Source organism: Python bivittatus, unplaced genomic scaffold (assembly GCF_059951505.1).
Source record: "Python bivittatus isolate LINGU-HERP-01145 unplaced genomic scaffold, Pbiv_v1 ctg000260_np1212, whole genome shotgun sequence".
Lineage (NCBI taxonomy): Eukaryota > Metazoa > Chordata > Lepidosauria > Squamata > Pythonidae > Python > Python bivittatus.
Window position 1 is genome coordinate 2,316,909 of NW_028277055.1, and position 27,773 is coordinate 2,344,681.

General features: G+C 43.6%; 1 protein-coding gene across 3 annotated transcripts; it reads left to right on the top strand.

Annotated features, from left to right (window-relative positions):
• The first annotated feature begins 320 nt into the window (after window positions 1-320).
• On the top strand, window positions 321-27,687 carry LYPLA2 (lysophospholipase 2). Of its 3 annotated transcripts, none has more exons than XM_007430508.3 (10): window positions 321-457; window positions 13,068-13,165; window positions 15,768-15,799; window positions 17,319-17,384; window positions 19,364-19,411; window positions 20,216-20,286; window positions 22,223-22,296; window positions 23,426-23,527; window positions 23,864-24,040; window positions 24,909-27,687. In XM_007430508.3, exons 2-10 carry the CDS (start codon window positions 13,088-13,090, stop codon window positions 24,957-24,959), a joined length of 699 nt encoding a protein of 232 aa, XP_007430570.1. In that variant the 5' UTR covers window positions 321-457; window positions 13,068-13,087; the 3' UTR covers window positions 24,960-27,687. The 3 variants fall into 3 exon arrangements, with proteins under 3 accessions (XP_007430570.1, XP_007430571.2, XP_025023892.1); XM_007430509.4 differs by lacking the exon at window positions 321-457 and adding an exon at window positions 680-826; XM_025168124.2 differs by lacking the exons at window positions 321-457; window positions 13,068-13,165 and adding an exon at window positions 13,425-13,472.
• The last annotated feature ends 86 nt before the right edge of the window (window positions 27,688-27,773 follow it).

Genomic DNA, 27,773 nt, shown 5'->3' on the forward strand with positions numbered 1-27,773 from the left:
CCAACGCTGCTGTTTACCATCGCAATGATGGATACGCAATTAAAACTAGCAGCTATTATCTCCACAATCCGTTGCCAACGCAGGTGGAAAAAAACGCCTTTCGCGGTGGTGGCGGCGACACAGCTCCGAAAGAATGAGGACACCGCCGAACAGCGTGGGAGAAACCGCGGGGCGGGTGGGCGGGGGGAAAGTACGGGCACGAAGGCTCGCCGCAAGATGGCTGCGCCCCTGGCGGCTGCTTCCCCCTTTTCCGGTTTCCGTACAAGCCCGGGTAGAGCGTCACAATCTCCTTCCGGCGGGGCTGATGCTTAAGGTGGGCCCGCCCACTTGCCTAGCGCGGGCTGGTGGTGGCGGAAGTTCCGGAGCGGTGCGGGGAGAGAGTGAGAGCGAGAGCTCGAGCCTGGCTGAGTCCTCAGTCAGAAGCCGGGTCGGAAGAGACGGAGACGAGAAGAAAGAGGTGAGGGCGGGTGGGGCGGTCGATGGGAGGGAGGGAGGTTCGTGATGCGGCCGCGCCCCTCTCCTGCCTGAAATTGAGGAGGAAAGGGAAGGGGATATTGGGAAGGGGGCGGGGCAGGCTGCCCCCCAGGGCCGTGTGTGGCGGTTGAGGGGGAGTGGCCTGAGGGACGAGGGAGGAGGCGTCCCTGGATGCAGGGAAGGGGCCGCGAGGAGGCCTGGCGCGGAAATACGGGGCAGCCCTGGCCGTGATGCCCCTGGGGGTGGGAGGGGATGGGGGTGGGGATCGGCGGGGGATACCTTTATAGGATCATCCGCGCCTGGGCAGGTGAAGGTGTGCAAGCTTTCGAGCTCCCCGATTCTCTGTGCTCAGGTGAGACGTGCGGAGGGGGCAGAAGAGTGTCCGAAGATTGGGAAACTGAGGAAGAGGAAGAGGGGGTCGAATCGTTTTCTTCTTTTGGTTATCCCGAGTGAGCATCCAGATTATCTTCACAAGACAGCCCCAAACAGGCCACTTATAAACACAGTGGCTGCCCTTGCGCTGGGCGCTACTTTGGGTGGGCTTTAAGCGGGGCGAATTAATTTGGGGCACAGCCCATCGATTTGTTGGGCGCGTTGTGCAAACCGAGAAGGTGGGTTTATTCCGTAATGAGGCAAAGCACGTTGAATGAACACCGTCTAAGAGCGCCAGAGAGGGCAGAAGAGTGATGGAGAGCCAGGCACTAGGGGAGGGGTAGACGGCCCAGGTAAAGGAAGGTTGAATTCTCACAGTGCCGAGAGTTGTGTAGAAGGAGGATTCCTGGAATTTGCGAGGGTTTTTTTTCTCCAAACTTCACTTATGCGTTAAACTTTTCTTTGAAATGGAACAAGGCAGCCCACTTCCTTCTTGCAACTGGTAATTCTAAGAGAACAGGGAGGTGAAAATGGTTGTGGCTCGCAAGGAGTTTTCAGGTGAAAGTCATTGGATTTCTGATGTGCATAAACGATTATAATTGATACACAGCACTGAGTGGTTAGTGTATGTTTTGTCTTGGGCTATTATGATGCCTGAAGGGCAGTGCACGAGAGTATTAAAAGAAAAAGAATTTCATCACAGAAGCACTTCTAAAGTTATGGGACTATAGGAAGAGCTTTTATTAAGAAAGCCATAGAGCAGCCTTCCAGGAGAGACATGTATATCGTTTGTGAGTTTGTAAGCAGAAATCAGATTTATAGTAATTGCTGTGTGCCTTTACTAGGCCATCACAAAAAGTATGCAAATATTTGATATCTCCAGATCTCATGAGACAAGATATAAAAATAATGGCTAGTCACACATTTTGTGTAAACATACGGTACAACCTGTGTAATACAGGTAATCCTCGACTTACAACCATTCATTAGTGACTGTTCGAAGTTATGACAGCTGAAAAAGCGACTTGTGACCAATCCTCGCACTTACAACCATTGCAGCATCCCCACAGTGACATGATCAAAATTCAGGTGCTTGGCAACTGGCATGTATTTTACAATGGTTGCAGCACCCTGGGGTTGTGTGATCACCATTTGCGACCTTCCCAGCCAGCTTCTGACAAGTAAAATCAATGGGGGAACCATGTGATTCGCTTAACGACCACATGATTCACTTAACAACTGCTGCAAAAATGTTGTGAAATCGGGTGCTGTCACATGATGCTTTGCTTAATGACCGCACCACTTAACAACAGATTTTCCAGTCCCTATTGTGGTTGTAAGTTGAGGACTACCTGTAAGATGAATAACATTAGTTATATTTACCTTTTTCTTAGGAAAATCAGTTTATTATTTAACAAACACATGTAACCTGCTTGAATAATAATACCCAACAATGCTTGCAACTAATATAATAAAGATATACACACACACACACACACACACAAATTAGGATAAGCATTTGGATGGTGATGCTTTTTTAAAAAAATATCCAGCTGATGTTCTTTTAGTCAAAGACAGAAATAATAGTTCTGGTTGTAAGTTGTTCTTAAATATAGATATTTAAATTCTAAAATGTGTCAGTTTGAAATTTTCTGAACTTCTTACTTTGGTGCTTAAGTTTTTTTTATTGTTGGATTCATATGTCAGACCACTACTTTGTAGTTGTAGTATAGCCATTAAGTGAATCATATTGTTTATAATAGAATTAGTCTTTGATTTTGTTCAGACATGAATGACACCATGTTTTTCGTAAGGGTTGTATGGAAATAGCCTTGGCAAATGGGACTATGATCTCTCTAAATTGGCACTATATCTTTAGTGGCAGTCAGTTAAACCATATATATGGAGGATCTGCACGTTTGTGTGTTGCCAGCATCTGGTATTCAGTTACAGATGTTCCTCAGCTTGTGTAACACCGAACCCAATGGAAGCATTTATTCCCATCTATGGGTGAGATCTTTTTATTAAGAAATGCTTTGTATTTTTTTTTTTTATCTTGAACAGGCAAAAGGTTGGAGATATATGGTGACATACCCATGTTTGGGGAAAGTCTAAGGGAGGAAGAATTTGTTTGTTTCTCTTTCTGTTCCCAAAAAACAAGATTGGGGAATCAAGCAACTTATGGTATCAGTTGATTCGTGATACCAGGTTCTGTTATAAGCAGCAACTTTAAATTTGTTGACTTATGTCTTACAATGATTTTTTTTACCTGTTAAAAGGGCCAGAGGAAGAGATGTCCATTTTAAAATTATTTATCTTTGATTATAGTTAAAGTTAAAAATCAGTCTCAGTTTATGTCCAAAAGGGTTTTTAACTCACCACAGTTTCAAGGAAACATTAACTGATAACACCTTTTTGATGATAGAAAAATGGATATATATTAGCAGCATAAAAATATAGGTAGCTTCTTAGGAAAAAAATATCAGTAATATAGTACCTCTATTATGGCCAGTTAAAATATCGTAAACTAACAAGCTAGCTTTCAGGTTCATTGAAAGCTTGCTCACTCATTATTTTAGCTAGAATGAAGAAATGATATTGTTGCTTTAGAATTCCTTTGATTAGGAGCTCATTGGGGCTTTGTAGCAAGCTCAACTCTGAGAAATGTCATTTCTGAGTACATAAATATTATTAATATTGCATAGCTTCCCTTTGTTAACAGAGAATGCAGCTGAAATTCCATTCACCATTTTGAACTGCTTCACTCTTCGTGCAAAGTTGGGTAGAGAATTATATTTGTTTTTTAGCTCATTTGATTCTCATTCTAATAAAGGAAGGTAGTTAATGCCAAGTTCCAAGTTTTTTGTTTTTAACTATGGCTAACCAAATTGCTCCAGAAGCTCACAAACTGAGTGTGATGGAAATTCTTTACTGCCTTTGAACATGAATTTAATCCCTTTAAAAAACCATGCCAATTAGTGACTGATGCTTCAGTTTGTGGTAACATATTTCATAAGCTTAATTTAAAATGCTTTATCAAGTTCTTTCTCTATTGTGTGCTGAATTAACTGCTGATAAACTTTCTTGTGGCCCCAAAGAGATGTCTATTCAATATTCAATATTTTATAAATATTTCTCATGTCTTTTCCTAATCTTTTAACAAATGCTCTTAATCTTTCTTGGCTTATCTTTTTTGTTGACTTAAATATAAGCCTCTGATGAAGCCTGTATTCAGCCTTTCCACCAATAATTTAGACAGCAGCTAGTTTTGTTAGTTGTAAGTTAGTAGATCCTTTTTAAAAATTATACTGGTTACTTTCCAGTCCCCTAGTAAGAAAACTAGTTTCACTGATGTTGGGAATTCTTTGTTAAAGCACTGTGCCGTGTCTTAAATTCAAGCTAGGTTCTCCTTTTACCCAACATTCAGATACAGGTAGTTACGGATGTACAGCCTGGGTTACAGATGACCCATAGTTAAGAATGGAGACAGTTGTAGCAGAATTTGAGTTAAATACACAATGATTCATGTTAAATACACAATAGTTCAAGTTCATTATGCAATACTACTTATACAGTATTATACAATTATACTGTTCCGGCTTACATATAAATTTGACTTAAGCACAGACCTTGGGAACGGAACTCATTGTTAAACTGGGGATTACCTGTACTGGTATTGTGTGTGATTTGGATCAGGAACTGATTGATTGATTTGAATTTACAGTCACGGACCAGAAGGAAAAGAGAGGGATAGCAATTCAATCTGGTATAATGTGCAGAACCTGGGAAAAATATTACTGAACATTTTATATTGGTACCCAGCTAGCTATTTATAGATTGGAACAAATACCCTGAGTTGTCATTGTTTTAATTTTTGATGTATCGATGTCCTGGAATCTGGACATTTTTCTGACTTGTCAAAGTTTAGTTATTAAACTTGTTACTTCCTGTGCTGTCTTTTGTAAATTAGGCCATGGCATGGAATAGAAGCGAGAAAAACATTATGGTTCCTTATCTATGAGATGGTGGACATACCTGCCATTTTGTACCCCAGCCTTCTCAGCTTCTTGTCAACCCAGTAATAGACATATTAGGATAGTTATCTAGCATAAAATCAGACATAATTAAGATAATTGTTTCTCAGCAGAATCAAGTGCTCTTAACATTTGTGTAGGGTTTTTCCTTAAATGAGTTCATCATAACTTCCTTTTTAATTTGTGGCTAAACTATAGAAATGTTGTTATTGCCTTTGAGTCAGTTTTTGACTTCAGGTAACTGCCTGGACTAGTCTCTTCAGTTTTCTTGGCAAGGATTTTTGGAAGTGGTTTGCCATTGCCTCCTTCCTAGGGCTGAGAGAGATTGATCCAAGGTCACCCAGCTGGCTTTGTGCCTAAGGCGGGACTAGAATATATGGTCTCCTGGTTTCTAGCTTGATGCCTTAACCACTACACCAAACTGGCTCTCTTCTAGAATGATTACACAGGGTAAAACAAAGCTTGGTAGATCCTGTTCTCCAGCATGTGTCTGGCAACAAATATCAAAAGCATCTCATAGATGCACCAATGGCCTATATTGGAACCATCAGTGGGAAGGTCAAGATTTTGGCCAATTGGCTTATGAAATCTCCCCTTCTTCCAAAGGATGTTCAACAATATGTGGATTGCTTGACTGACATATTTTTGATATCTACTTTGAGATTGGTGATAGCACTTAAAATCAGAGTAGACCTAGCCAAGGAACCACCTAGTGAATCTCTCATACTCCCTCTCACCTTGCCATCCATATTATAGCTAGAACAAGCAGCCAGAGGTGGTTCAAAAAATGATCTTATTGTGTTGTGGTGATGGATGTCTTCCTAAACTGAAATTTGAACTTGCAATTGAGAAATGCCCAAACCCTGTAAATAGAATACATGATGCAAATTGGATATATGGACAAGCTGCCTAAGAAGTTACTTCTATCTTAAAAATTGTTTTTGTAGTTTGAATTTTCTGTGGGTCTATACTGTAATGGAAAAGGATTTGGGCAGACAATAAAGGTAAGGAACATTGGAAGGGGAAGCTGGCTGGTGGAAGATCCAAGTGAAGAATGTCATCGGTACTAAATGAAGCATTCTCTTGCTTAGTCTGTTTCTAGCAATGTTGCTTTGCATTGCAGAGGGAACTGAAACTGGGATTTCTTCTGCAAACCTGGAAGACTAGGATTTTGATTTTAATTAACATGGGAAGGGAGATTTTTAGATAGTTTTTCTAGTTTCTGGGTTTTCTGTTCCAGTGTTGTTTTCCTGGCTTTGATATCTTTCTCTCCTGATTGCTAGCAGCAATAGAGCCAGAGTGTGGTATGACTGCACTGCAAGACACAAGTTACAGAAGACTTTCTGATGTTAGGAAGAAAATGACCTTTCTGATCAAGCCATGTACAGTAGATAGTACTGTTTTTTTCCTTACAATCAGCTACATCAGTAGTAGAGCTGTGGTGATAAGGAAGATACCATGACTTCTTCATGTCCCTGCATTGTTATCACAAATTATATAAATAGCTGTGCCCTTTACTTGGTGGACATGGGAGAAGAGAAAAGTTTGTTTTAACCTTTCAGTTGTTGGGATGCTTAAATGAACAGTCCTTAAGCTGCAGTTTGTCCTAAGTAAATGACTCCCTCTTGTGTCCTTCATGTTTCTCAAGGTCCTTTGTGGGACACTGATAAGAGCCTTTGTTCAATGTGGGGTAAAATCTTAACTCAGAGGTGGCAAGTGAGTTAGGGGATAATGTAGCACCTAGTTTGGTATTGGTTTCAGAGCATGAAATAGCTTTTCACAAAGATGTCAAGTTCATTGAGATGCAATATCCAAAAAGTGAAAGCATTATTGAGAGTTGTACATTCATGTTTTGCGTACAAAAGCTCTTTAGCAATATCCTGTTGATCTGAGAAAAGATGAGGCTGTTGAAGAAGGTACTAATTTATTTTCATTCATACTGTATGTATAAAACTTCCATTCTGCTTCAAACCAATTGATTAGTAATCATGTACTGCTTAAATGATATTTGAGGGAGAGAATTTGTATCACAGAGACAAGATATTGCTGGAGCTCATGTCATTAGCATCCAAAGAGGCCACCCAAAAATTGAGAGAAATTTGTATTTTCTATTAGTTTGCCTTTTTAAAACTATTATTTCAGGTGTGGACAAGTGTAACTATCAAAGCCTACTGTTGACTCTACTCACTGGGCTGATGGCTGTAATACTCCAAAATCTATTGAAGGCACCAGATTGCCTATTCCTGCCAGATCTATGACATTTTGTATTGTGATGGACTTTGCTCCATTTCTTCTTCTTAAATCTGCTGAAATGCTAAGGTAGCTTCTTGAATGTGGCACTGTGCAGACATGCTGGGACTACAGCTCCCCAAATTCCCAGCTAGCATGTCATTCTCTGGGAGCGTCAGTCCCAGTGCAATTGAAGTGTGCCAAGTTGGGGAAGGCTTTATTAAAACAGTGTGAGCAAAATGTCCCAGCAAAAGAAACCCAAGAATATACTGTAAATGGAATTACTTTAATACTAAACAGAGCTTCATTGTATCTCATGGGCGACTGGGTGAATGGCTAAGAAAGAATCGGGGAGGAAAATATTTCCAAACTGGAGGAAAGTTGGTCTTTTAGGCTGCCTGTGTCATAGATGTCCCTTTGTGTGGATGGAAGAGCTTATGCTAAAAACTTGCAAAATGCTTTTCTTTCTTTTTTCCAAAGGCTGCCTTAGCTTGTTCATCAACTGGAATTTTTGCAACAGGGAAACTAATGCTACTAGTTTATCTAATCTGATTACCACTGCTAGCTAAAGGCAAAGTTTGGTGCAGGAAAAAATACTATGTGTAGGCTTTTTTCTTTAAAAGATGGTCAGTGTTTAGTTTAGATGTAGAATATTTAGGCTTCTGGAATATGGGCCACTCGGATTGCTATTTTTTGTCAGGAAGTCACAATAAATTTGTTAGACTTTCACAAGCCAAAGGATTCATTTATCTTCTGGAACAGGTAACTTAACTAAAATTCTGGAAGTGTCACTTATGGTGAATTTTCCATTGCAGTTCATGATACTTTGGGGAGCAATGGAGGTAAATGCTGCCAGCATGCTGGCTCTTTGCACTTTATATTTCACATAAGGAATGCAATGTGACTTCCAGGCCTCTTTAGGCATGAAAGCTGGCTGGGTGACTTTGGGCTAGTCCCTCTTGCTCAGCCCAACCCACCTCACAGGGTGGTTGTTGTGGGGAAAATAGAAGGCAAAGTATTAGGTATGTGTGCTGCCTATTCTTGGAATAGCTATGGCTTGCAGAACCTGAGTGATATCTTCTTCTCTTTATTATTTCAGGTTTGTTTTTTTCCTGTATTTTAAATTTTGCATTTGTGTTTTATTGGTCTGGGACTGTGCATAAAATTAAATGAAATTAGCCAGTTTAAAATTCAGTGGGTTTTTTTTTCTTTTTTTACTACCGAGCATGCTATTCTCCTTTTCCTGTTTATCTCCCATTAAAGATAAAAGTTCTTCCTGTCTGATACTCTGTGGGGTTTTTACAACCATAACTGAAATAAGCTATAGTAACAGTTGAAAGAGCAGTTGAAAACATTTGGATGAGCTTGGGATTCTAAGATAAATTTGGGAAGAGGGAACCATTAGCTAACATTTGGCAACCAATTCTGGGAGTTGAAATCCACACATCTTAAAGTACCAATAGAAGCAAATATGTGTAGCTCAGGGTTGAACTGTGGAGTCCTTGGGGTTCTCTGAGCTTGGTCGTTTTCTTGCAAATGTTTCGTTACCCAGCCAGGTAACATCTTCAATGCTAGAATGGAATGGGGTTTGCTCCCTGTTTATATACTGTGGCATGCCCTGCCAGTGCTGGTGGGGGTGTGGGTGGGGTTTTTGTTTTATTTTTTCCCTCTGGTAGTTCCTTGATTAGGGTATTGTTTACTGCTTGATTGTATGTCTGGTGATAATCTTGGTGTTAATCTCTGCTTATCTGGGTGATGATTGCTGGTGAGGAGATGTTCTAGTCTTTTGTCTTCCTTTTTATTGTCTCTTTTGAATAGTGTATAGATGTTGTTTATCTCTATGTGCCTGTTGATGGCTGCCTTGTCTGAATACCAAGCTTCCAAAAATTCCCTCACATTTTTGGATTTAGCTTGGTCTAGGATGCTGACAGTTTCCCAGTTGAAAGTATGGCTAAGTCTGTCCATGTGTCAGGAGTTTTGATCATGTCTTCTGACTGCTAGTTGGTGCTCGTGGATGCGCTCTGCAAGCCTTCTGCCTGTCTGTCCTACATAGTGGTTGTTACAGTCCTTACACTGTATGTTGTAGATGACTCCTGTTTTTTCTTCTTGGGCTACTGGATGTTTTGGTTTGCTTACGATGTTTTGGAGGGCTTTAGTTGGTTTGTGTGCTATGGAGATGCCATGTGGTTGTAACAATCTGTTGGTTGTTTCTGAGACGTTTCTGATGTATGGCAGTGTTATCCTTTTCATAGCTTGTGTTGGTTGTGTTGTAGTAGGTTGAGCAGTCAGGCACTATTCGATAAAGTTGCGTGGATATCCATTTTGTTGGAAGATGTTGTATAGGTGGTCTGTTTCCTTTTTCTGCTGTTCTGGGTTGCTGCAATGCATTTGTGCTTGTTTGAATAATGTTCTTATGCAGCTCCTCTTGTGGGAGGTTGGGTTGTTACTTTGGTAATGGAGTCCTTGATTAGTGTGGGTTGCCTTCTGATAGACTTGGGTTTCTTTTTTTGTTTTTTGTTTTGATGTCACAGCACTCTTTACATACATAAACCCAGAAGTAGCAAAAGAATCCATATCAGCAGTACTACACAACACACCCGACATAACCAAATACACCCAGATCGAAATATCCAGAATCATGGACCTCATCAACCTCTGCCTCACTACCTACTTTCAGTTTGATGGACAAATATACCAACAAATCAGAGGCACACCCATGGGATCACCACTGTCTCCAGGACTCATAGCAGAGATTGTAATGCAACGCCTAGAAACTATAGCACTTTCACACATACAGTGGGGCAAAAAAGTATTTAGTCAGCCACCAATTGTGCAAGTTCTCCCACTTAAAAAGATGAGAGAGGCCTGTAATTTTCAACATAGGTATACCTCAACTATGAGAGACAAAATGGGGGGGGGGAAATCCAGAAAATCACATTGTCTGATTTTTAAAGACTTTATTTGCAAATCATGGTGGAAAATAAGTATTTGGTCAATATGAAAAGTTCATCTCAATACTTTGTTGGCAATGACAGAGGTCAAACGTTTTCTGTAAGTCTTCACAAGGTTTTCACACACTGTTGCTGGTATTTTGGCCCATTCCTCCATGCAGATCTCCTCTAGAGCAGTGATGTTTTGGGGCTGTCGCTGGCCAACACAGACTTTCAACTCCCTCCAAAGGTTTTCCATGGGGTTGAGATCTGGAGACTGGCTAGGCCACTCCAGGACCTTGAAATGCTTCTTACGAAGCCACTCCTTCGTTGCCCAGGTGGTGTGTTTGGGATCATTGTCATGCTGAAAGACCCAGCCACGTTTCATCTTCAATGCCCTTGCTGATGGAAGGAGGTGTTCACTCAAAATCTCACGATACATGGCCCCATTCATTCTTTCCTTTACACGGATCAGTCGTCCTGGTCCCTTTGCAGAAAAACAGCCCCAAAGCATGATGTTTCCACCCCCATGCTTCACAGTAGGTATGGTGTTCTTTGGATGCAACTCAGCATTCTCTCTCCTCCAAACACGATGAGTTGAGTTTAGACCAAAACGTTCTACTTTGGTTTCATCTGACCATATGACATTCTCCCAATCCTCTTCTGGATCATCCAAATGCTCTCTAGCAAACTTCAGACGGGCCCGGACACGTACTGGCTTAAGCAGGGGGACATGTCTGGCACTGCAGGATTTGAGTCCCTGGCGGCGTAGTGTGTTACTGATGGTAGCCTTTGTTACTTTGGTCCCAGCTCTCTGCAGGTCATTCACTAGGTCCCCCCATGTGGTTCTGGGATTTTTGCTCACCGTTCTTCTGATCATTTTGACCCCACGGGGTGAGATCTTGCGTGGAGCCCCAGATCGAGGGAGATTATCAGTGGTCTTGTATGTCTTCCATTTTCTAATTATTGCTCCCACAGTTGATTTCTTCACACCAAGCTGCTTGCCTATTGCAGATTCAGTCTTCCCAGCCTGGTGCAGGTTTACAATTTTGTTTCTGGTGTCCTTCGACAGCTCTTTGGTCTTGGCCATAGTGGAGTTTGGAGTGTGACTGTTTGAGGTTGTGGACAGGTGTCTTTTATACTGATAACAAGGTCAGACAGGTGCCATTACTACAGGTAACGAGTGGAGGACAGAGGAGCCTCTTAAAGAAGTAGTTACAGGTCTGTGAGAGCCAGACATCTTGCTTGTGACCAAATACTTATTTTCCACCATGATTTGCAAATAAAGTCTTTAAAAATCAGACAATGTGATTTTCTGGATTTTTTCCCCCATTTTGTCTCTCATAGTTGAGGTATACCTATGATGAAAATTACAGGCCTCTCTCATCTTTTTAAGTGGGAGAACTTGCACAATTGGTAGCTGACTAAATACTTTTTTGCCCCACTGTACAACCTAAAGTATGGATCTGGTATGTAGATGACACCTTTGTTATAATAAAAAAGGAACACCTAGAGAAGACACATGAAACCATCAACAACATCTTCAGAGGAATAAAATTCACCAGAGAGGAAGAAAACAACAACACGCTACCCTTCCCAGATATCCTCATCAGCAGAGGAAACAACAGTAAATTAGAAACCCAAACAAAACCCCCACCCCCACCAGCACTGGCAGGGCATGCCACAGTATATAAACAGAGAGCAAATCCCATTCCATTCTAGCACTGAAGATGTTACCTAGCTGGATAACGAAACGTTTGCAAGGAAACAACCAAGCTCAGAGAACCCCAAGGACTCCACATCTTAAAGTTGCCAAGGTTGAGAAACACTGATCTACATATATATTTATATACCAGAAAACAAGGTTATTCTAAAGATATATTTCTAAGTGCAGCTAGCTATGTTTTGAATTTTTATCTTTTGAGACTATATTCTCATTCACTTTTCTTTCTACGTATAGTTTATTTACAGTTTATAGATACATACAGGAAGTGGAAAAATAACCTTTAATAAAATACAATTTAAAAAAAAAAGTGGCCTTGGGAGCAATTCAGCAAATGAATAATTTGTTTAGAGAAATGTTTCCCAGTCTGAAGCTGCCAGTTGGACTTCAACAGATATAGTTCTCAACCACATACCGGTAAGGGTACTAATATGGGAAAGCTAATCTAAATATGCTGAACATGTAATGTTTAATACCTATGACTAATCTTAATCCCAGCATGTAGGTCATTGTCCAGTTGCAGCGAAAACTGAGACACCTTGGAGTGCTTTTCATTTTATATTTAATATTCCTGTATAAGGGAAAGTCTTATTGCCCCAACTGGATGGGGCTTTAAAACATTTTCAGGTTTTGAACATTAGGTGCATCTGTTCAAATTTTGCTTCTAGTCTAGGTAGCACAGTTCTCTTTTTAGCATTAGAAATTGTTCAAGAGTTTTAATAGTATCCTTGTGAACTTTTTGAAACATACTGTTATGAGAAATATAAAATATTTTCAAAGCTGGGCTGGATTTTGCTATGAGCTATGTTGGGGCTTTGTGAAACACGTTTTCTAGACCAGCACCTTCTTCAGAGTAGTTGACTGCAACTTATATTTTCTGCTCTATCAGCCAAAGGCACTCTTTAAACATGAATGTTCTGGGTTACAATTGTTACTCAGAAAATGCTGGATTTCATTAGAAATGAAAAAATAAAAATACATTTTAAAAAAGCAAACTTCTGTCCCTCATTATTTATGGACCAAGCATAAACTGAAGGAGTTTGAGGGTGAACTTCCAGGGACTTGATAGGAAGCTGTTAATCTTCTGGATCCTAAAGTGATTTACTTTACAGCACCACTCTCAATTCCTAAAAGGTAAGTGCTGTGGAGTATTTCTTACATTAAAAATTATGTGTAAATTAAGTATTTAACATGCCAGCAAGAGGCATTCTGCTCCCAAAATTCCCAGCCAGCATTTGAAGACATCAGGCTGTAGGAGGCTGATTTAAATAAATTAATCAACTGTGTGTTTCTTGTCTTCTGTAGGTGCGAACTGTTATAGTTGTATGTGCGGTAACAACATGTCTGTCCCCCTCCTTGCTGATGCTGTGACCGTTTCAGGGACAGAGCGGGAGACTGCAGCGGTAAGGACATGCTGTTTTGGGCTTACCATCTGTTGGGATCCAGAAAGCTTAGGGAATTAATGCGTTTTTCTCCTCTAGCCCATCCTCTCTGCTGACACTGAAGGCAAAGGGGCTGTTCTCCCCATTATGGGGAGACTGTTTAGGAAAAGGAGGTAGTGGTGGTGATAAGAATTTGGTATCAGCTTTTGTGAAGGCCTGGGGGCGGGGGCTACAGAAGGAGATCAAATCAGTTTCATTCCTTTCCAATAAACTGTAAAATGTTGTTTGTGTAGGACCTGTGCAAAAACAACTCCGTTGCCTCTGGCAGGTAATTAGTCCAACTGTATCCTACTGTGTTGCCCTCAGTGCTGTTCTCTTGTACTAATTAGGTAATAATTGACTAAAACTTGCTTCTTCCCCTCCCCTCCTCCAGTTGTGGGGCTGCTGTGGTGAACCATTGCGCTTGGTAATGCTGTAGCAGTGAACTGACACCACACAGCTCCAAAACTACTTTAATCCTCAGTCTCATTGCTGGCCTTGCCTGCACTTGTGCCATCCAATCTCGCCTAAAATATATTGCTTGCCTCTGTGAGAGGAAGAGAGAATGTTACTTTCCCCTTCACCAAGATCTGAAGTCAGCTAGGACAAATATGAAGATCGAATGTGTTTCCCAAGATTGGCTTCTTTTATATAATTCTGCTTCCAGAATCTAGCCTGAGGAGTGTGGGGATGGGAACCTAGCCATGGAGGTGCTCTTGGCACTGAAGCTGCGTCTTCCTGACTTCTGTTAGTGCTATCCAGTCAGCAGATCCTTCATTTTAATTTTTCTTGGTCTTAGGAATTAGCAATTAGCCTCTCCAAAACTAAGTGGTCCGAGATGCTTATATGGTAAACCCTGTACGCTGTATCATATTCTGCACTTGTGTGGCTATTGAGCAGATACCACAGATTCATGAATCCTGAATTTGACCAGTTAAGTCTCAAATTCAGCAGTACAATTCCAGCACTGGGACACCCATACAGCTAGTCCTTGACTTACAACCATTCGTTTCAAATGTTGTTCAAAGTTACGACAGCACTGAAAAGAGTGACGTACAACCAGTCCTTGCACTTACAACCATGGCAACATCCCTGCGGTCACATGATCAGTACTTGGGTGCTTGGCAACTGGCTTGTATTTATGACGATTGCAGCATCCCAGGGTCATGTGATCAATATTTGCAACCTTCCCAGCTGGCTTCCGACAAGCAAAATCAATGGGGAACCACATGATTCACTTAAAGACTGCTGCAAAAAAATGTTGTAAAATTGGGTGCAGTCATGTGATGCCTTGTTTAATGACCACACCACTTAACGATGAATTTTCCGGTCCTTATTGTGGTCATAGGTCAAGGACTACCTGTATTCTTTTCTAGGATATTATGCAAATACACATAACACACTTAAAAGGGAGTTATAATTTTAGTGTATGTAGCAACTGGTAGAAAAGTAGGAGGGAATGGGTATGAAATTTTGGAGGTGCTCAATGTTCTGGGGCTATTAGAACTCTTGGAATTTTGAATTATCAAAGTGCCAACTTCCATATACTGTGGAATTCAATTGAGAAATACTGAAATGTTGAGATATTTTGTTCAGATATGTATTGGTTGATAATATATGTTGATCAGAGATGGTGGGGAAAAGTGGTTATAGAATTTGAAATGTCTTTGGCAAAGAACAGTGATAAGAGAAGGAGTGGATTATATGAAGGATGAAACTCAGGCAGTAGACGGTTTTCTAACATGGATTTGTGACCAAGGATGGGGAGGTGGACCCTATAAGATATAAACGTTTTTGCTTTTCTGCCACAAACATAGAGTCCCCAAAATTAGTTTTACATTAAAAATTGAATGTTTTCCTTACTGACTTGAACTAAACCAGATCTCAACATCTGTGCCATGAGTAAAGCTTGATGACTCTCTAAGGGTTCCTGGAAATGGCTCCTTTGCCTTCTGGGATTTCATCAGGCACTGCCCACTGCTTCTGTGTACCCTTCCATAGTCTATAGGGAATGTGTTCTCTATAATAGTAGAAGCTTCATTTATCAGGGAGCTGAATTCTGTGCTCTTGCTCTGGTAAAATCATTTTATAACTTGCTTTGGTGGACAGGAGTGGAAAATCAGAACGAACTAGGAAGGAGTTGGGGAGAAGCAGGTGATAGCAGCCTGTCAGATTAACTCACAGATGGCAATAGATTTGGCCCAGCTGGTGCCAGGTAGGGAGAAAGGTTTCTTACCTAGGCATGGAAATTCCAGATGAGGGACCTTTCCTCATTTAGTGAAATGTAATCAAAATGGGACAGATATATTTGCATATTTTTTCCAGTGAATCATCTTCTTGGTGGGGGGAAGGCATCATGATGGGATGGTAACTTGGTCACAAATGGATTCAGTCACATGCATCTTCTCCATTTTCATCTTGTCCTAACCACCTTAGGTTGGGTGCTTCCTGCTTCTTCCCTTCTCCATAACCTGTTTTTGTTTTGCCACTAATTGACCTCACAGAACGCTTCCTGATTAGCCTTGCTAGCACTTTCTCACTTGCTGAGCTGGCTAATGTGCTTATTTTCTGCTTGATTTGGCAGGTCATTTTTTTGCATGGGCTTGGTGACACAGGGTGAGTATTGGAGAAATCTGGGCTGTACAGCTGTGCTGGTGGGGGAAGCAAAAATCTCTCTCCATTTCACAACCCTGGATTGGAGAGATCAGGTGCTGGGAGTAAGTGTGAAATGTCAGTCTTGTAGCCAACATGGGGAGCAGGATGTTTACAGGAGCAGGACTGGAACGAGAAGGTGCTGAAATGAAGATAACTTCTGAGTTTAGAATCTAGTTTTGTATAGGAAAGAATTTAGGAAGCTGTTGGTCCATCTGGTGCAGGAGTTAGCAATTGTGGGCCAATGCAGCTTCCCAACAAGCCAATTTGATTTAAAAATGGATGCATTTTTGCAGCATTTTTGTTTGATGGTTTGTTTAAAGATTACTCTTAAAGATTAAGAGAAGGGGAGCAGGAGTCTTATGGGAAGCAGACTGATTCCATCTCCTCCTGTATATCACTCTAGCTACAAAAAATTAATCTCAAATCAACCCCCCATACAGCAGTTTCCTATTTTTGCCCTTAAACCCACCCTCATTCCAAAAACAGGATCTGCATCTTCTGGTAATATTCCTACATGGGTTGTCCTAGAGATCAGGAGACTGAATTGCAACCCTGTCCTCAAGAGTCACTTGCCTCTGGATCTGTACTGAAGGAAACACGTCTCCAAGGTTTCACTCAAGGGCCCTTCTGAGTCCTCTGAGGACTTAAGCCTATGATTTTCATTATACCAGTAAATCCTTGGATACCATCCATCGGCAAAAGGGCAAGATGTAAATCCCACCATTCAATTAACAGAATGTATTCTGTTTCCGGAATGGTCCACCACACTCCTAACCTGGCCTTTTAGTGGGCCCTTCTTGCAGGTCTTCTCCCCAAGAAATCAGAAATAGCTCTTTCCATCACAGTGCTGCTGTGCCAGGCTGAGAGAGACATGTAGGGTATAAGCAACTGAGCAAGGCTAGCAAGAGGAATAAGCCAGAGATGTTTTGGATGATAACTTCCAGAATTACTTGCCACTGGCCATGCTGATAGGACATGACATTTATAATGCTTGAAGGGGATTAGATTGTATATTCCTGGTATAAACAATTGGGAGGATTGGTTGCCTTTCCAGAACAGGGTGGAACCCATCCAGTGGAATCTTTGTTGAGCAGAACATGCCAACTTTTAATTCAGATTTGCTTGGAGGATACTGCAGTCTCTGAATTTTTTTTTTTAAAAAGTATATGCGTCAATCTTCCTGCATATTCATGCGGGTTCGGGGGAGCTCAGATGTCTGAATGTGGCAGTGATATGAGGATAGTGCTAACCTCGCTTACCAGGCTGTTCTCACTGATGCAGAGTTTGGGAATTATTTTGACTCTTTGGGAAAACCACACACAGATGCTTATCGCAATTGGCAGCTGTGGGCGCATTCACAACTGCCCTTTTTTTTTGGGACAGAATGAGCCTGTGGGGTTGGGGCAGCAAAAAAGGTTCACCTTTTCATTTTTATGTTGGAGGGTGATCTGATTTGCTTTCTTTTGCCTTCCCCCTTCAGGCACAGCTGGGCTGATGCTCTGTCTTCCATCCGGCTCCCTTACGTGAAATACATTTGCCCTCACGCGTAAGTACACCATTGCCACTGTTCTTTGTTAGAATGCAAGCTTAAAGACGCTGAACTTCATCCCCAATTTGCTGATTTTCCCACCGAGGGATGAAAACCTCTGGAAACATAAAAGCACCTGTTTTGCAATGTTCTGCTATCGCTGGCCACACCTTTTGCGGCTCTTGGGCAGGGCAGAAAGATGGAGTGCAGCTTCTAGACTGAAAAGAGTTGCCCACCCCTGTTTCTAAGTAAAATATGTCTGCACTTCATTCCATGGCTTTCAGGGCAGCGTGCGATCAACATAACCTTCATTACAAGAAATGCAATAACCTAATATTGCCCAGAATGGGCGGCTATATAATACTAATAATAATGATAGATGTTTGTACCCACCACTACCTAAAAAGCAGTAAAAGACTACCAGGAGATTCATTCGCCATAACCCTGCAATATACTAGGGCTCCTAGCATTATCTTAACCCAAAGATGGAAAGATTGATAGTGGGCAGGGCTAGATGTTGCTATGTGAAAAGGGTGCTGCCAGATCAGGAGAGAACAGCATCAGCAAGTGAGAGGATGGCAGGTTGTAAGCAGAGAATTGGAGCCGAGGCATTCCATAGCTCAGAAATTGGCATATACTTCCAGTATCTGCTTTATCGCACGTCACTCTGATCTGTTAGGTTTTCCCAGCTATAAGTGATGCTTCTCTACTGCTCCAGATGTGTGGGTCTTAGAAGCCGGCAAGCTAATGCTTAGGCTAGGGGCTAAAATACTGAGCTGTAGCTCTTGCTATCTCCCCTTTGATCCTGTAGCCTTTTTCTCGAAACCCCCCCCCCATTTTTTCACTCCTGCTTCCTTAATAGACTGAAAAAAAAGAATTTACCTCCTCCGAACTTCTTTAGGCTTGAGCTCATTGGCTGGAAGTGTGTGCAGGGGGTGATGTAATTTGTGCCAAGGAGTCTCATTAATAATTGGTTTATTCTGTATGATTGCCTGAAGTTGTACGTTTTGACATTGTTTTCTCCTCCCCGTTAACAGCGACTAGGGGTCTTGAATACAGACAGTCACAAAGCCCCAACTGAGCCCCAGCTCTCTGGCCATGTACAGAATTCCAAATGTGAGACCTTGTTAGCAACCAAGATGGAGATTCATCTGCTGAAATGGACAGGGAGTTGATGTGCAAGATAGTGAGCAGGAATGCATTTCCCACCTGAATACCTCCTGGTCCTGAACAGGCAAACAGCAAGGCCAGAATATGTTGGGGGCTCCAAAGGGACTGCACAGTGCTGCTTCATCCTCACATACACTGTTAGTAAATATGGGAGATTGCCACTGGAAAGTGTCCAGAGCTGTGCCTTGAACCTGCCACCAACCTCTTGCTTTTCTCGATGCTCTTCTCCTTACCTTAGAAAACTGCCTCGGTGGTTCTTCCAGCTCATTCTGTGGCTGATTCCAAGTGGGCAACTTGCTGCCGGTCCTGTTGCTTGAGCTTCAGCAATGGTCAATAGGCAGATGTTCCCCAGCCCTGAAGCCAGTGGTGCTGATGGCAGGGTCAAAAGAAAGAAATGGCGGTGTGTTTCTCAGCTGTTTCCTAGCAAAAGCGCAAGCCCAGGATCAAGTCAGTCCCCAAATGGTCAGATCCCAGGATAGCTTACTAGGCAACCACACCAAACACTGCTTGAGCGAGCAGGGACTCTGAGTGGAATAGAGAGGGGACAAGCAGAGCGGCTTTGCTTTCTGTTGTCTTACAAACCTGACCTGGGGAAAAGACTGCAGAGGGTCTTTCCAGCTGCCAGTTTTATGGGGCAGATCTAGACTGGAGCCCTGATGCTGTGTGCACATGTGTAGATTTGACTTAGCGCACAGCTTTGAAGAATTCCAAGAACCTTGGTGGTGTTTTTTTTTTAAGTTTGATATTTCTGCATCATTTCTGGTTCCTTAGCCTTCTGACCTGTGGTGCTGCTAGAATTTTAGTCCATCTCACCTCTCTCTTTGCAGACCCAGGATCCCTGTCACTCTCAACATGAAGATGGTTATGCCCTCCTGGTTAGTACTAAACAATATTCCTTGGATTATTAACAGCTAAACCCTTCTCCTGATCTAGGAACTGCCCCTAGGAACAATGAGGAAAGACCCAGGTGAAGTGGTGAAGGAAAAGGTGAAGGCAGTAAGCTAAGAGGTTGGTGGAAATTTGGAGAAAAACATGGAATTTACTGTGGAAGTATTCACAGTGTGTGGTGTGAATACAGCCAGTCTGTACACGGCCTTGTAATCATCTTAGCAGAGTTCTATGTATTGGATTTTTCACTAGTTTTCTTGGCCTTTTTTCAAGGCCATAAAGTTTCCAATTCAGCTTTCCCCAAACTGCTGCCCTCCAAATATATTGTGACCGTGGGACAGAGCCAGCTGGGGAATTGGGTGTGGGGGGGTGGGAGCTACAATCGTAGCATGTCTGCAGGGCATGCAGAATACCTGGGGGAAAGTTGTAGCTCTTATCTTCCATTCTGGGCAATGACATGAATCCTACTCACACACACCAAATCAGATCAATCTTGATTACAGTCATAGACTGGCATGTATTCACCCAGAAGTAGAAGAGATTTGGTCAGCCGATGCCTCTTTTTAAGCTCCGGTGGGACAGAAATCAGATCAGCAGACAGCTGGGAGATGCTGAGAGGTAGATGGAATTTTGCCCGTTTCCAAATGCTGCTGCTGGAGTTCCATGTGGTATAGCCAAGTTACCACTGCCCCACAATGCTGTGCCTCCAATCAGCTTACTTACCTGGCCTTAGGTTAGCATCTTAGACGATCAGGACAGTGGCTGACTTTCCCTTTTTCCCCCCATTTCAGGTTTGATTTAATGGGGCTAAGTCCAGATGCACCAGAAGATGAAAACGGAATTAAAAGAGCTGCTGAGAACAGTAAGAGAGGTGTTTTCTTGGGGATCTCCAAAGTCAGCCCATATTTCTTTCACTCGTAATTGCCAGTGCTTGGAAACCAAGGAAGGTGGTTGGGGTCCTTCCCCAGGGCTATAAGGAACGCTGTGAGCCCCTTCTGCTTTGGCAGTTACTGCCTGATTTATGCAAAAAGTAAAGCCAGTGAAATGGCCCGAAAAATTCAACTTCTTGAATATCGCAGAAGCCAGATGTCAAGATTCTCCAGCTGGGTGCAGAGGGAACACTGGGACTCTGGAGGCTACCTTTTGAATAACGTAGGCAGTCCTTGGGAATGTGCAGACATGCAGATCATAAATCTGAACAGAAAACAGAATGAAGCCTTGGGCTGGAGGGAATCCAACTTGTCTTGGTGCGCATGTAACCTTGCTTTTAGAACAAAAGTTGCCTTCGTTATGTCAGGCTCTTATCCCAAAATAATGTACACCCAGGTTGGGCAATTCAGATGATCCTAGTGACTTCCCACAGCCTCCTTTTTGTGGACCCTGCGTCACTTGCCGATTATGCTGCCTAAATTTAATGTGATTTTTTTTTTCTGTATGCACATGGAATGATACAAAATAGGTGTCTTAAGTTTCTAATGCATTTAATGAGCTGCCTTCATTTTTTTTTTAAACAAAGATCAGTCCCATAAGTGCCCCTCCCTAAAGAAGGGGCCAACATTATGGTAATAATACTGGTAGTGATGTTCCAGTATCTCCCGCTGCCCTTGGAGCCCAGGAAAAAAGTAAATAAATTGTAAAAGGTTCAGTCCCTGGCTCCCAAAAGAAAACTGCCTGCCACATGGTACCTGTGATTCTTTAAAACAGTCTGCCTCTACCCTGCACCTTGGCTGTAGGCCACACATCTGGAGCACCCCAGGTTTGGTGAAAGGCTTCTCCTAACTGGGGTCTTTCCCAGATCTAAGATGGAGACGAGAAGATAGAATCTGGGCCATTCTCCAGGAAACCATGTCATTGTCCCCCCAAACTACGGAAGAGACATTTAAAGGTTGATGCTAGCAGGAAAGAGAGGAGGAGAATCAAGATCAAGGAACTCTTGCACATCTGGCACTTTCCCACTCTCTGCTTGCTTATTTTGTGTATTCACATAAAACAATCCCTCTCATTATGTTGCTCGCTGCAGTGAACAAGAATTAATATGTTGCGCAGTAACAACTGCAAGGGAAAGAAGAGTTACCCAATAGGCAGGTAAAAGGAGCTAAAGTAAAAGCATCAAATGAAATGTATCTACTCTGTGAGAGAAATGCCTTCTAGGTAAGGCAGGGTTCCTCAACCTTAGCAACTTTAAGATGGGTGGACTTCAATTCCCAGAATTCCCCACCCAGCATGGCTGGATGGGGAATTCTGGGAGTTGAAGTCCACACATCTTAAAGTTGCTAAGGTTGAGGAACCCTGGAGTAAGGGCTTCACCAGCTGGCAAAAAACTGTCAGAGGAAATATTGTAGCCTCCCATAGCAGGGAGTTCCACAACTTAGTGTGGCCAGAGAAGTTCCCGTTCTTCAAAGCTGGCTGAAGAAGAGAGGCAGAGTTCTACCCTGCATAGTCCTTTTAACTCGCCTCCTTCCTGTGGCAAACTCCAGAGCTAATGCTAATTCCAGAGCTAATTCCACGAATGCTAATTCCAGAGCCAGTGCTAATGCGGACTTTTGCAACCCCCACAGCCATCTCCCACGGTTTTTCACAGCATGCTGCTGGTTTACACGCACCTCTGTCCTTTCCTTTGAGCGCTGACTCTGTAGCTCCTTCGGTTTTAGTTTTAAAAGTCAAAAAGGAAGCATTTCTAGTGAAGCAGACCATGCCATGATTCCATACTAGCAGACCTGTTTGCTTCATGACCGGTTCCAAGTCTGTGTTACCTTGCTGCCAACCTGAATGTCTCTTTCTTTCTTTTTGCATTCCAGTTAAAGCTGTAATTGAACACGAAATAAAAAATGGGATCCCAGCCAACCGGATCATCTTGGGAGGCTTTTCGCAGGTGGGAGTTGATGGGGTGTGGAGGAGGCAGGTCTGTGTGCTGGCTGGGAGTAGAGACCTCAAGGCTGGCTTCTGGGCCACCTGCGAAGCCCCCTGGACAGGGAATGGAGATGACCAGCTTCCTTTAGGATGTCTGTCTTGACTGCATAGTTGCACCAGAAGTGTGAAGAAAGCGAGATTTTCTGAGAGCCCAAACCTGCTCCAGGAGCCCTTATTTTGAATCCTCCTTTACTGGAAAGGGGACGTGCACGGCTTTGTTAGGCCAAGGGTCACACCGGTATCTGAATGGCCATGCTGCAAAAGAGGCAGGGCCACCCAAAAAAGATAAAAAGAGGAGAACATCTCAACGATTACATTGCAATAATGTAATAGTTACGTTAATTAATGAATGGAGTTGTACAATTCTAACACAAGCACACGCTTCAACTCTCAGTTGATACCTAAGTTCAAAATTAAATTGAGAACTCCCCCCGCAATTCTTTCTCATGTACCCACTATCCTTCCCCTTAAATTTCTTCTTATTCCCAGGTAGAGGAAAAATAGTAATAATGGATGCAAGATACAATATGCTGATAATGAATTGCTGAGTGGGAGGAAATCTGGCAGCAGAATCAATGAGGTTGGGAGGAATTTGGAGCTGTATTTAAGTTCTGGTGGTCCATGGATTATGCACTTAGGTCATAAAAAGATAAAACATGTTTCTAGTTCTTAAGTTCCTGAGAGACAGGCATTTAAATTTTGGGGTAGCGTCTGCCAAGCTCTTTTAAGCTAAGGATAGAGCAGGACTTTTGGAGTGGATTTTCAGCATCTTTCTTATTTATTCTCCGTTTTCTCTTTTAGCGAACGGTCTCATGTCAAATAATCTCATTCAACGTGTGTATAAAAAGGTTCAACTTGCAGGCAGTTAAATTTTTTTTTTTTTCCCGGTGCTGAGATTCATTCTGTAAAGCAATTAATTGGAAGGGAAGGGTTCCTTGAAGCCTGTCTTTGGGGACAGTGATCCTTGCTGTGATGTGGTGGGGGGCAGCGCTGGGGGAGGAGATGGCTAAGTTGGCAATAGATTGGTGTGGGGAGGGGTGTTTTGGTGGAAGAAGAGCTCTGACCAGTTTTCTGATGTGGCTGTGCTTCAGGGTGGCGCGCTCTCCCTCTACACAGCACTCACTTGCTCCCACCAGTTGGCTGGCATCGTGGCCCTCAGCTGCTGGCTGCCCCTGCACAGGACCTTTCCTCAGGTATGTGGCCTCACCTCTCTTTTGGAACTGGGGAGAGGGTGGAGAGACGCAGGCTGGGCTGGTTTGTAGAAAAAGCCAGTGCCTGTTGCAGTGTTTCTTAACCGTGGCAACTTTAAGAGATGTGGACTTTAACTCCTAGAATTCCCCAGCCAGCCATGCTGGCTGGGGAATTCTGGGAGTTGAAGTCCACATGTCTTAAAGTTGCCAAGGTTGAAAAACACTGGTCTGTTGGATAGAACCAGTCCTTTGCAGTGATCATCCAAGATGCTACCTTTCCATCTGTTCCTGGCTGATTCATGACTGACTTTGCCATTTTCCCCCTCATTTTGATTGCAGGCAGCAAATAATGGTGTGAACAAAGATATTCCCATCCTGCAGTGCCATGGTGAGATGGATCCCATGATCCCTGTGCGCTTTGGAGCTCTCACCGCAGAGAAGCTGAAGGGGGTGGTGAATCCTCATAGAGTCCAGTTCAGAACCTACCCAAGAGTGATGCACAACTCTTGCCCTCAGGTTGGTCGGTAGTCATTCTGCTTCCCGTAGTTGGGGTCTGATTGCAAAAAGATGCACGCTGAGAGTTTGGGGTTAAGGTACTTTATTTTGCCTGGCAAGTTCTGTTCCTAGATCTTGGATCTTCAGAGTTTCGGCTGGCAGCAGCTGGAAGCGGGGCCTTCTTTGCAGTGGTCTCTCTATATCAGTGTTTCTCAACCTTAGCAACGTTAAGATGTGTGGACTTCAACTCCCAGAATTCCCCAGCCAGCCATGCTGGCTGGGGAATTCTGGGAGTTGAAGTCCACACATCTTAACCTTGATAAGATTGAGAAACACTGCCCTGTATGGAAGGAAGCCATTCTTACATAATATACACTACAGCTTTCTAAGAAAAGCCACATCTCAGGTGGCTGATAGGCTGAGCTTGTGCTCTGTGTTAGGCTGCTGCGAATGTCTGCAGAGATTTATGGTAGCGGGATATGTGTATATTTAAAACACTAACTCTGCAAAGCAAGCATTCTTGGTCAGTGGCAGTAAAATCATGTGTATATTAAAATTGCTACAAACTTCCTTGAACATGTGTCACCAAAGGTTTGCTGAACGTTTCTGGGATAGCAACTGATGGGGAGGGAATATTCCTAAAATAACCTGTTTCCATGTCTGAGATGTTTTTCTTAAAGTTTCTGGGCCCCCCTTGTGGTGTAGAACAGCCTCAAGGTCTCTAAGTGTACATACTGAGTTTTTACTGATAATGTTTTGGGTATCCTAGGACTTGGGGGGGCAGGAAGGGAAGCGTCCGTGCTTCTTGGGTAGGTCCCTCTCTCTAGCTTGGCCTCAGGAAGTTAAAAAAAAACAAAAAACATTTCCCCCTCCTCTTCAATCTGTGCAGGAGATGATGGCTGTGAAAGACTTCATTGAGAAGCTGTTGCCCAGGATTTAAGCCGATCTACTCAAGACTGTTGCAGGGAGAGGAGACAGAGGTCACCAGCTTTGATCTTGAACCCTTGACCTGTTGGCTGCAATTGGAAGCCATGGCAATCCACCTCCACACCAGTCAGTCCGTCTCCTTTCTCGAGCCTTCCCCTCCTGCCTGCACTGTCCCCCCCTCCTGTGCAACGTGAGGGGAGGGTGCTGAGGTACCAAGTGAAGGTACCAAGCGGTTTTAAGGTACAGCTGAGATCCTAACCTTGCAGATTATTATTTTGATCACCTTTCAGTATTTCCCTATTCTCTCCTCTCCTTTTCTGTCTCTTTCCCCCCCACCCCCACTCCCTCCCCCAAAATCTAAACATAAACTGCCTGCTGTGGCAAAGAACTGCATGGTAGCCAGAGGCTTAAAGCAAAAGGTATTAAGAGATGGTGTTCTGGCTATTCCAGTATTTGCCTCCCCCCCAATGATGCTCAACCCGTCCCACTTCCTATTTCACTGGAACCATCGTAGTGGTGCAGGCGGGCTCAGCTTTCTCTGGCCTGGCAAGGCAACAAATCTGTTTCTGCTCCACGTAAGGCTATCAGCCTGCCACGCTCTGTACCATAAACTCTCCTCCGAACTTCCATCAGCAAAAAAGAGGAAGAGTTGTCTTGTGTCGGAGAGCCACAGTCAGTCCCCCAGATGTAGCCTGTGGCCGTGGTGGCTGCTCCACCAGTCCCTGCACTGACTGGAGTGATAAAGCAGTGGAGAGGCCCCACCGTGCCCAGAATCACTCCATGTTGCGTGTTATGGACTACTTTGTTGTGTTCCACCCTCTCATCTGTGCTGCCTTTATCCGTGACCCATGGAATCCTTTTTGTTTTATTGTTACAAGGAGAAAGTGGTGGCTCAGGGGAGTGGACTCACAGTGGCTCCAGCCACTGCACCTCGCTAGAGTAAAGTCCCTGTCAACTCCTCTTACAGCCTAGGCAGTACTTCGGGTGCTCAGACAATGGCTGTTCCTAGCCTGCTCTGCCAGCTTGTGTTCCTGACCTGTCACATCAAGCTAGGGCAAGCTGGGTTTCGGTGTGTGCCACGTTGCCAGAATTGTGCCCCCCGCCTCCCCCTTTCTGTGTCGTCCCCTGAGTCCATTGTCTCTTGTCTTCTCCTGGATCAGGCTTCTGCCTCAGAGCAATGTGCTGTTGAACAGCAGCAGTGTTTCTCCTCCTCTTCTCCCTTGCTCCAGTAGTTATCCCTGTGGGCTCATCATAGGACTGACGGCCAGGGACGGGATGCAACTTCAAAAGGAGCATTTTTTTTTCCTTTCTTCTCTTTTGGTGAAGGGCTAGTCTTGTCTCGTGTGCCACCCTAGCATCTGTTCTGTGTGCGGACTTTGTGCCCTTCCTTCTCCCTGTCCTATGCCGACCTTTGCAGTCGGCAACAGCAGTAAGAAGAGTCCTGAGACCCAGGACTAGGACAAATCTCTCCCTTTCCCCTCCCGGCTTTTCTGATGGGACAGGGACAGGCTTACCCAACATGCCACAACCCATTTTGAGGTTTCACTGCGTTTTGGCAGCTAAACCGAGATGCTTGCGAGCTGCAACCCCCCCTTTTGCCCCATGCTTGGTATTGCAGCCACCATTGTCAGTGCTTTCTGTAAAATCGGCTCTTCTTCCCTGAAGCTGAACTCACGGAGGTGACATGAGTGAGGCAGCGGCGTGGCAAAGCAGAGCCACCCAGTTCAGGGATGTGTGGCTTGGGCAGAGGAAGAGGCCTTGCCTCTTCGTGCACTTCCCCCCATGAGCAGAGGATGGCTCACCCACCTCCCTTCATCTCCAGATTGCAGGGACCTCTCAAACAAAGCCTGATTTGTGAGCTTCGGACAGGTTCCTCTTCACACAGGTAAAAAGTCAAGTGGTGGAGGAAGAGGAGAAGTTTGTCTTGAGCACGTTCAGAGGAGCCTCCTGTCCTTGTCCAGAAAACAGAAAGCATTCTTTTCAAGCTCATTTGCGTTGCCCGTTTCAAAGGAATTGCTTCTGCAGCTGTCTGACTTGCACTCAGAGGTGCTAATGGACGGGGGAAAAACTCATGCCCAATCTTGCTGTAAAACTAGAAAGCAGCGGTCAGATTCTGAGATGGTGAAATGAGTTGTTCCACTGAACGGACTACACGTGTGCGCAGATACCATTTTTAAATGCTTCCATTAAAAAAAAAAAAACTTTGCAAGTAAAACCTAACAGCAAATAAAGGGAATCCCGGCTCACCTTTTCTTCCCCTTTCTGCTGGTTTCTTTCTTGAAGAGGAGTGTTTGTTTGGCTAAATTAGGTTCTGCACACATTTGTAGTAGGAAGTATGGCAGCCTACTTGACCATCTCACATCCTCCATGTGCTACTGCATTTCAGCTTCCTTCTGCGCCAGATAACACAAGGGGCTGCGGGTGGGCAGGTAGGTTGGCTGTTGCTGCGGCTCACCTCCTCTCAGGCCACTGACTTGTACTGTCCTGCAGACGAGCAGAGAGATCACTGCTCTGGTTTCTGCTGGCCCAGCTTCCTCTCTGGGCCTTTCCAAAGCAGCTGTCAACGTGACCTGCGTGGTATAGAAGGAACGGGTAGCAAACACAGAAGCCCACGAAAGAAGATGGCTTCTCTCTGTTCCTGCAAGGGGATCTCAACAATCTCTTCTCCCCTTCCCTTTGTCTTCCTCACACGTCGTTTTAATTTTTGTGTTCCTTCCTTTAAGATTAAACCGAAACCACCATTGGTGCCTCACCTTTTGGTTTGTTAAAGCCTAGCCGCGGTGTGTCACTTTCTCTTGCAGGCAGGGTTTTATACGTTGGACAGCTC

What these genes read in the sequence shown, in the direction of transcription:
- LYPLA2 (XM_007430509.4), top strand. Translation starts at nt 727, where the DNA reads ATGGGGGTGGGGATCGGCGGGGGATACCTTTATAGGATCATCCGCGCC. An exon ending in CAGAGCGGGAGACTGCAGCG is followed by an intron (nt 13,166 to 15,767) that starts GTAAGGACATGC and finishes TTGATTTGGCAG; the next exon opens with GTCATTTTTTTGCATGGGCT. An exon ending in TAAAAGAGCTGCTGAGAACA is followed by an intron (nt 20,287 to 22,222) that starts GTAAGAGAGGTG and finishes TTTGCATTCCAG; the next exon opens with TTAAAGCTGTAATTGAACAC.